This window comes from Nerophis lumbriciformis, linkage group LG19 (assembly GCF_033978685.3).
Source record: "Nerophis lumbriciformis linkage group LG19, RoL_Nlum_v2.1, whole genome shotgun sequence".
Lineage (NCBI taxonomy): Eukaryota > Metazoa > Chordata > Actinopteri > Syngnathiformes > Syngnathidae > Nerophis > Nerophis lumbriciformis.
The window spans coordinates 40,611,625-40,621,800 of NC_084566.2; the positions used below are offsets into that span (position 1 = coordinate 40,611,625).

The 10,176-nt window shown below is 40.6% G+C and overlaps 1 protein-coding gene across 2 annotated transcripts in view; it reads left to right on the forward strand.

Annotated features, from left to right (window-relative positions):
* clul1 (clusterin-like 1 (retinal)) overlaps nucleotides 1-9,904 on the forward strand; it is a 14,876-nt gene extending 4,972 nt beyond the window's left edge. Inside the window, exons 6-9 of one of the 2 annotated variants that reach the window (XM_061978774.2) lie at nucleotides 2,518-2,640; nucleotides 3,985-4,199; nucleotides 8,807-8,985; nucleotides 9,062-9,904. In XM_061978774.2, coding sequence (XP_061834758.1) covers nucleotides 2,518-2,640; nucleotides 3,985-4,199; nucleotides 8,807-8,985; nucleotides 9,062-9,080 — 536 coding nt within the window. In that variant the 3' untranslated portion in view covers nucleotides 9,081-9,904. Of the gene's footprint in view, nucleotides 1-2,517; nucleotides 2,641-3,984; nucleotides 4,200-8,806; nucleotides 8,990-9,061 lie in introns of those variants that run through there. The other variant, XM_061978775.1, reaches the window with a different exon arrangement.
* Nucleotides 9,905-10,176: the final 272 nt, after the last annotated feature.

Consider the following 10,176-nt stretch of genomic DNA (forward strand, 5'->3'; position numbering starts at 1 on the left):
TGTTTGTTTACATGCTTTTTATTTATTTATCTTTGCTATTTGGGCTGATTGGATCCTAATTAGAATAAAAACTAAGAATCATCTTTTTATATGATATACTTAGTCCATAAGTAACAAATGTGTATTTCATGTTTAGTGACATGCTAATTCTTATTTTTACACTTTTTTTCCTCCAAATTCCATTGTATGTTATACTCTTCTGACACCACCAGATGGCAGTATAAGTGTCCACATAAGCAGCCATAAGACCCCAATTCAGTAGTGTACACAATTTTGGAAATAAGAGCTAAAAGGTGCTGTCCACGCATGTGGCCACTAAGACTTTAGAGTTAATGACACAGCTTTGCAACAGTTGATATTCTAGTTTCAAGCATGTTTTACTCAATATAGGTCATCAAATCTCAGCAACAAGCTGTAATATCTTACTGAGATCATTTAGGACGAAAACACTTAAAACAAGTAAAACACTCGAACATAAAATCTGCTTAGTGAGAAGAATTATCTTATCAGACAGAAAATAAGCAAATATCACCCTTATTTGACATATTTCATCCTACTTAGATTTCAGTTTTTGCAGAGCAGATTAGGGATGTCCCGATCCGATATTTGGATCGGATCGGCCGCCGATATTTGCCAAAAAATGCGTATCGGCAAGGCATGGGAAAATGCCGATTCAGATCCAGTTTTTAAAAAAACTCCGGTCCGTGTTTTCCAACGCACTGATTTAAATAATACATTCCACTTTTCTGCTGCTCCGTATTTTCCGTTCCGCATTTTCCAGCACACCTTCAACACATCCACATGTCTGTGAATTCTCACGCAGTTGCTTTTAGCTGCTGGCATTACACGACAGGCTCTTCTTACTCTTTCCTGTGTCTCCCTCTCACAGACAGCAAGCGCACCTTCTTACACACGTCACATACTGTCACGTCACACGTCACATACGTATACGTCCTCCACGAGCAGAGAGGTAGCAGCATGGCTAACCCTAGCTGTGATGCTAGCGCAGCCGTGTGACCAACTTGGAAGCAGCAATCACCGTATGGAGACAGTTGTTTTGTATCTCTCAGAGAAAAACAATATGAAAAATTATAAAATGACGTACATTAGGGATGTCCCGATCCGATATTTGGATCGGATCGGCAGCCGTGCGAGCAACGCTCCCTTTAAGGTGCTCGCCTGTGCAATTGCGCACTGTTTAAGCGTCCTCTGCGCATAGCAAATCTATGCCACGCACAAAATCAAATAAAAAAATAAGCGCATAACAATTTTCGACACACGGACACGACAGAGAAAACAGTTTTCGTCATCATTGTTCAAATATTGTGACGTCTGTCGAGACGCTTATCTCCAATCGGTGCCACACAAAATGCCGAGGCAAAAATTTCCACATCAACACCGTATGAAAAAATTAGTGATTTTTTTTAGTTGTGATTTCCTTCTCTGCATGAAAGTTTAAAAGTAGCATATATTAATGCAGTATGAAGAAGAATGTTTTAATGTAGACATGCAAGCCTTGAAAGAAAATTTTGAAAATCGAGACTACATTTCCTGCAAATGGGTGCATTTCTACCCTATATTTTAACTTTAGATTTATTCTCATATCAAACTCTTTTGGCTGTCTTTTTGACACTTACATCCGGCGCCCCCCTCCACACCCTGGATTATAAATAATGTAAATAATTCAATGTGATTATCTTGTGTGATGACTGTATTATGATGATAGTATATATCTGATAGTATATATCTGTATCATGAATCAATTTAAGTGGACCCCGACTTAAACAAGTGTGAAAAACTTATTGGGGTGTTACCATTTAGTGGTCAATTGTACGGAATATGTACTTCACTGTGCAACCTACTAATAAAAGTCTCAATCAATCAATCAAAACACATAGAATCATCATACTGCTGTGATTATATGCATCAAGTGTTCATTCAAGGCTAAGGCAAAATATCGAGATATATATCGTGTATCGCAATATGGCCTTAAAATATCGCAATATTAAAAAAAGGCCATATCGCCCAGCCCTAGTTCAATGATGCCATTTCTGTTTGTCATGTATAATTTTGTCTATTTTGTGTTTATCCTTGAATAAACAGGTCAGTTTCTTGTTACCAACCATTGTGTATTATTCAAACTCCCCTAATTCAGCTGGCTAGTTGTTATCAAGAGTACTAAAACCCTTTTCAACATGATTCTGACAACTAAGTAGGCTAAATAACTTTAAACTTTAATACATGCTCGGATAGGCCAGTATCGGTATCGGATCGAAAGTGCAAAAACAATATCGGTATCGGATCGGAAGTGCAAAAACCTGGATCGGGACATCCCTAGAGCAGATGTAATAATAAAACATATTAAGACCTCTCTGGCAGTGTCAATCAAAAGCGAGCATCATCATGCTTGTACGGACATGAATTATGATACAGTTTTTACATTGCATGGCATCAGTTGTGTCATGTCAGGTACTTCAGAACACTTCCACTTGAAATGTAATCTTTGTGTCGGCGCAGAGAAAAGCGTCCCCCCGCGCTTCCTGCGGAACCGGAAGCTGTGCCGAGACCTCCGCAAGCAGTCGTCCGAGTGCTGGCAGCTCCAGAACCGGTGTGAAGCCTGCCGGGGTGCCTTGCTCACAGGTATGACGTTTACCAGAGGTGGGTAGAGTAGCCAGAATTTGTACTCAAGTAAGAGTACTGTTACTTTAGAGATTTAATACTCAAGTAAAAGTAAGGAGTAGTCACCCAAATATTTACTTGAGTAAAAGTAAAAAGTATGTTGTGAAAAAAGTACTCAAGTACTGAGTAACTAATGAGTAACATACACACACATATCATATATATATATATATATATATATATATATATATATATATATATATATATATATATATATATATATATATATATATATATATATACACACACTGATATATACAGTATATAATTTATATTTATTTATTTTGCCGTTTTTATTTACATGTTAAAGGTGTTTTAATGAATATACATGCATGTTTAACACATATAGATTCCTTTCTTACATGAAGACAAAAGACAAGAATATAAGTTGGTGTATTACCTGATTCTGATGACTTGCATTGATTGGAATCAGACAGTAGTGATGATAACGTCCACATTTTCGAATGGAAGAGGAAAAAAAGTCTTCCTTTCTGTCTAATACCACATGAAAGTGGTTTGTTTTTGGCATCTTATTTGTCCAGCTTCCATATTCGTTTTTATACACTTTACAAGAAATACATTGGCGGCAAACTCCGTAGCTTGCTAGCTTGTTTGCGCTGGCTTTCGGAGACTCTTATTTTGAAAGCGCAGGCGCGATGGAGCGGCACTTTTATTGTGAAGACAGGAACTGTGCAGTCAGTCTTTAGGCTTTTGACGGGAAGTACGGTTGAAATAAAAAAAAAAGGTCTTTTTTCCTTCACATTTTTGATTGATTGATTGGAACTTTTTTTAGTAGATTGCACAGTACAGTACATATTCCGTACAATTGACCACTAAATGGTAAGACCCCAATAAGTTTTTCAACTTGTTTAAGTCAGGTCATGTGACCGCCTGGCTCTGTTTGATTGGTCCAACGTCACCAGTGACTGCATCTGATTGGTGGAACGGAGTGAACGTCACCAGTGACTGTATTTGTTGAAACGCAGGTACTATGAAGGTCTGTCTGACAGACCAAAACAAACAAAGCGTGCATTAACAGATCGATAAAAATTAGTAGCGAGTAGCGAGCTGAATGTAGATAAAAGTAGCGGAGTAAAAGTAGCGTTCCTTCTCTATAAATATACTTAAGTAAAAGTAAAAGTATGTTGCATTAAAACTACTCTTGGAAGTACAATGTATCCCAAAAGTTACTCAAGTAGATGTAACGGAGTAAATGTAGCGCGTTACTACCCACCTCTGACGTTCACCCACCTTTCACCGTCCCACGGCTTTTCTCCCGCGGTGTCATCTCATCTCGTCCTTTAGAGTGTCCCGGCGTGAGGGAGCTCCACGTGGAGCTGGACCAGGTGTCCCAGCTGATGGGCGTGTCCACGGAGCAGTACGAGGAGATCCTGTCCATCGTGCGGCGGCACGCCGACGAGACCACCAGCTGGCTGGGCGACATGGTCGCAGAGTTCGGCTGGGTGGCGCAGGCGGCGGCCGACGGCAGTGGACCACAGAACCTTTTCCACGTCACCAGGGTGAGCTGAGGGGACAAACGCAATGTTCAGAACGACTGCTATGTAGAACATTCATGATGTACATGCATGCATTAACATACAGTCGTGCTCATAAGTTTACATACCCTTAGAGGCAGTGCCGGCCCAAGCCTCCATGGGGCCCTAAGCAAAATTTGATTTTGGGGCCCTCTATTTCTGCCAATAATATTGATTGTTGATCATTCACACACCTATACTATAAACTCATTGCGGCTCTGGCAGTGTTGTTTACATGATCCTATTGTCAGCCTGGCATGTCTTTACAAATGACATGTCATTTATAAAGATATGGGGGTGGCCCAGTTAAGAACATAAATAATACCAATGAATGAACGAATGATGTCTAGAGTGCCACATATGGTTCCTAATCTTAAAATGTAGAAAACATTCAGCTACAAGAGTGGCCTGGGGTTGAACAGTCCAAGTGATAAAGCTTTGCATTTACGGTAAAAGTGTCATCTTGTCTCATCAGTCTTGTACATATTAGTCTTTAATTACTAGTTTACATTTTTAGTTACCGTATTTTCCGCACTATAAGGCGCACCTAAAAACCACAAATTTTCTCAAAAGCTAACAGTGCGCCTTATAACCCGGTGCGCTTTATTACGATTAATTTTCATAAAGTTTCGATCTCGCAACTTCGGTAAACAGCCGCCATCTTTTTTCCCGGTAGAACAGGAAGCGCTTCTTCTTCTACGCAAGCAACCGCCAAGGAAAGCACCCGCCCCCATAGAACAGGAAGCGCTTCACCCGCCCCCATAGAAAAGGAAGCGCTTCACCCGCCCCCGGAAGAAGAAGAAAAAACGCGCGGATATCACCGTACGTTTCATTTCCTGTTTACATCTGTAAAGACCACAAAATGGCTCCTACAAAGCGACAAGGATCCGGTTCATAAAAAGACGCAATCTCTCCATCCGCACACGGATTACTACCGTATTTCACAGCAACTGATATTCCTGTGAACTGCACTGTGGAACGGGAGCACGTACGGTGAATATTCGCACCACAGGGAATGAGAAGTCATCCTTCACTGTGGTTCTAGCTTGCCATGCTAATGGCCAGAAACTTCCACCCATGGTGATATTCAAAAGGAAGACCTTGCCAAAAGAGACCTTTCCAGCCGGCGTCATCATAAAAGCTAACTCGAAGGGATGGATGGATGAAGAAAAGATGAGCGAGTGGTTAAGGGAAGTTTACGCGAAGAGGCCGGGTGGCTTTTTTCACACAGCTCCGAAGGCGAACACACCTTCACTAAGACAGGCAGATAGCGCCGGTCGATATACGCCAACATCTGCCAGTGGATCGTAAATGCCTGGGCAGATAGTTTCGGTCACAACTGTGGTCCGAGCTTTCCGGAAGGCAGGATTCACAGAACTGCTGCACAACAACAGCGACACTGAATCCGATGACTTCGACGAGGCGGAGCCGGCCATTTTTGGATCCCACGCTTGCGCAACTTTTCAATTCGGACACCGAAGACGAAGAATTCGAAGGATTTACGAATGAAGAATAACTTCAGAAGGTGAGCGCTATGTTTATTTTGTGTGTTGTGACATTAACGTTCGAGCAACATTATGTTACTATTGCTCTACACCATTTTGAATTTTACTATGTTTGTGATTGCACATTTGCGTACATTTTGGGACAGAGTTGTTAGAACGCTGGTTTTCAATATATTATTAAAGTTTGACTGAACTATCTGACTGTTTTTTTGACATTCACTTTAGCGCAGCGTTTTTTTGACATTCACTTTAGCGCAGCGTAGGCGCGGCTTATAGTCCGGGGCGGCTTATTGGTGGACAAAATTATGAAATATGTAATTCATAGAAGGTGCGGCTAATAATCCGGTGCGCCTTATAGTGCGGAAAATACGGTAAGTGTTCATATTCAATGTTTACTTTGTACAAAGAGAGCGCAGTCTACTGAAGTTAAATTCATCAATAGTTTTCCCCTTTGAAAGACGCAAGGCAAATTCCTTCCATTTCACCATGTTGCTACAATGATCTTCACTGTTTTCATGCTGTTTCAGCAGTGCACTTATGTTGACCCAATCCCGCTGTCCCTCGGCTGCCAGTTTTAAGGACTTTTTGGAAAATAATTTGCAACAAAAGCAATAGACTGCATCTTTACTTCTTGAATAAGTCAGCCAGCTACGCTTGACTTTTTCCCCATTGACTAGCTGTCTGTAGGTATAATGATAATGAAAACTTCGACCATCATGCCGTTTGGGGAATGAAACGTTCTCCTTAATAGACAGTGGTCCTCTGATCACCTGCTCAGTCCTGTCTGAATCTGAGAGGAAAGAAGGCCACTCAGCTGGGTCAACTGGCAGAGCTGATGATGGTCCATGGTGTGAAGGGGACGTTGTGGTGGAAGTGACCAAAGAAAGACAATGACTAAAAAAGAAGGACCTATAAGGTCATTAAATTGCACTGTTGGACATAATTATTAATCTCAGAATGTTCTGCAGTACAATGAGCAATTATAAAGGGTGTTTTGCAGTTAACTTACTAGATAAATCAGCTGTGGTTTCAGACATGGAGGGGACAGTGGGCACAGAGGATGGAGGTGTGTGAGAGAGCACTGTAGAGGATGGGGATGGACCTAAGATGAAATACATACATACATACATATAGGCACACATATTAATTTCCCTTCAGATGTAATATTTACATACCTGCCAACTACTCCGGTTTTCCCGTAATTAGTACGGTTTTCATCAACCTACGGTTGCAGTGATAAAAAATACGGTTTTTCATTAATTAAAAAAAAAAATTTTTTTTAAGTTTTATTCACGAAATCGCGTAACAACAATGACATTCGACCTGCTTCCCGTAACTTCCTATCGAGCTATTCCGCGAGGCTATTTATAGCACCGCTGCCAAGCACGAGGCACCTGTTGCCCATTGTTTCCAAACGAGCGAACGATCATGGAATCAGCCGGAGAAACATCGCAAACGAGTCTTAAACCGAAAAGAAAACTGCAGTCATTCCGTGAAGAATATTCAAAAGCCTATCCGGGAATAGTTCTCCGTTCCAAAGAGGGTGAAAACTACGCGAATTGCACCTTGTGCAGACAAGATTTTTCGATCGGACACGGAGGAATCAGCGATGTAAAAGACCACGTTGGGACAAAAAAACACAAGTCTAATGCCGTTGCTAAATTTGGATTTTAGCCACAAAAAGGTAATGACACCAATGTTATCTATTGGAATTGTTTAGTACTGTTATACTGTTAAAAGTGTTTATACTATTTATGCTTTCAAGTCCAAGTTGAAGAAATCTTGTTAAATGTTGACAGCATAACTACCAAAATACAGAAGTATGTCCTTAATATTTTTGCAGTGCTATTTCTGTTGAAAAGTTCAAATGATTACATTAGAGATGTGATGTGCCACTTTTCAAGTGTCTGATGGCTTCAATTAATTTTCATTAATTTTTCATATTTTGAATTCTTTTGAAAGGCTTACAAAAAAACTACATTTGAATTGTAATTCCATGCTATTGACAGGACTATTAATTTTAATGAAGTTAGCTTACCATGTTTACAGTATGATAATTGTGATAGAAATGTGAATTTTAGGCACAGAATATTTTTTACAATTGAACAAGGCAGTAGATTATACAAGCTTGGACAGAAAGTTAATAATGACACCAATTTTTTTTTTTAATGGAATTGTTTAGTACTGTTTTACCATTTGTTTACTGTAAAAAGTGTTTATACTTTCAATGAACAAATTGAAGTCTTGTGAAAGGTTGACAGGATAACTGGCATTAACTGTCAAAATAATTTCAAACTATTGAAGTTAGCTTACAGAATAAACATGTCAATCAACCCATATGATTTTTGCTGTAATATTTTTGTTTTGAAAAGTCACTGTGACTGATAGAAAAGTGATGGTTTTAGCAACATTTTAACCTGTCTGAATGCTAATAATCATTTTGCGTCGGGGCGCGAAGCCTGAACCCCCCACCAGGACTTTGTCCTGGACCTACCGGGGCCTGCGGCCCCTGGACCCTGGCTACTAGGTTTTTCTGATTTCAAAAGTTGGCAGGTATGCAGTCGGTAATTTTAATGAGCTGGCAGCAGCCAGCGTCATCTCAGAAGACCCTCGGGTGCCGTGAATGTCAATCAAGTGACGTCATAGTGAAGATTTATGATCGCTCATTTTTAGGACTATTTTTTTAATGCCTGGCTGGTGATCGACTGACACACCCTCCGCGATCGACCGGTAGATCGCGATCGACGTAATGAGCACCCCTGCCTTAGAGGGAACATTGCTTGTGAGTGTTGATGACACAGCTTTGCAACACTTGATATTCTAGTTTCAAGCATGTTTTACTCAATATAGGTCATCAAATCTCAGCAACAAGCTGTAATATCTTACTGAGATCATTTAGGAGCAAAACCCTTAAAACAAGTAAAACACTCTAACATAAAATCTGCTTAGTGAGAAGAATTATCTTATCAGACAGGAAATAAGCAACTCTTATTTGAGATATTTCATCTTACTTAGATTTCACTTTTTGCAGCCTGGACCTAATGAAGTGTCCAGTGTGTGACCTTAAATCCAGTTCTGCTCTCCAAGGTGGCACCAAAGAGCCAAGACCTCAATTTGTCAGCAGCAGAGACCCAAGTGGAAGTGAACATCCTCAACTCTCCCTCCTTCATCCTTTCCGTGCCGAGGGAGCTGGACCTGCAGGAGCCGCCGGCCTTCATCCAGTATGTGGTCCAGGAGGCTCTGGGGAAGTACAGGGACTTGGTCAGGTGACAGGAAGTACGAACAGAGAACAACATTGGCTACGGTCGTACTTGAACATGTTTTACGTTTCCTACTTGGCAGGTACGAGACCGAGGAGTAGACGACGGCCAATCCCAGAGCTCCGTAGAACTGCACAGTTAGAAGGATTTAACAACCAAACCAGACTTCTTACCTGCCGCCGGCTGAAGTAGACGCAGAAACATTCCAACAAAGCTTGATTTGACGCAAAACCTAAATTGTCAAGTAAACAGTTTATTTTTTTTTCCTGTACAAAAATTCTATTAGCATTTTCTGTCAATAGTTCAAGTCCTAACTTTAGGAACAATCACATATTAGGTTCTCAACATAAAACAGAATTAAAAAATACAATAAAAAAAGTTAACATCTTTGTCCAAGTTATTCTTACGCTATGTTCCCCCATCACTGGACAGACAGTAAACATAGTTTAAGTTATGTTTGAGTTGATGGAACATAAACTGACATTACACGACAAAGAAAACTCAAATCCATTGATGTTTTTGAATGTGTGCTAGGTCAGACATGACACTGTGCTTTCCACGCCCATACAATAATAATACAACACCTGCATGGTCACAAGAAACATTGTTTTTGTTTTTTTTTTGCTTGAAAGTTAGTTTTTGCATGAAGATGCTGTCAGTTTGAAATGCATTAAAAAAAAAAAGGTAGAAAAGTCATCTTGTCATTCATCCACCCGCTCGCACTTTCTACAACACATCTTCTGCACATTTGTCCCCCGCGTACACTCCTGCCAACACAACAAACTACTGTACATATTAGAGATGCGCGGATAGGCAATTATTTCATCCGCAACCGCATCACAAAAGTCGTCAACCATCCGCCATCCACCCGAATTTAACATTTAATCAACACCGCACCCGCCCGTTGTTACCGTATTTTCCGCACTATTAGCCGCACCTAAAAACCACAAATTTTCTCAAAAGCTGACAGTGCGCCTTATAACCCGGTGCGCTTTATATATGGATTAATATTAAGATTCATTTTCATAAAGTTTCGGTCTCGTAACTACGGTAAACAGCCGCCATCTTTTTTCCCGGTAGAACAGGAAGCGCTTCTTCTTCTACGCAAGCAACCGCCAAGGTAAGCACCCGCCCCCATAGAACAGGAAGCGCTTCTTCTTCTACTGTAAGCAACCACCCGCCCGCGTAGAAGAAGAA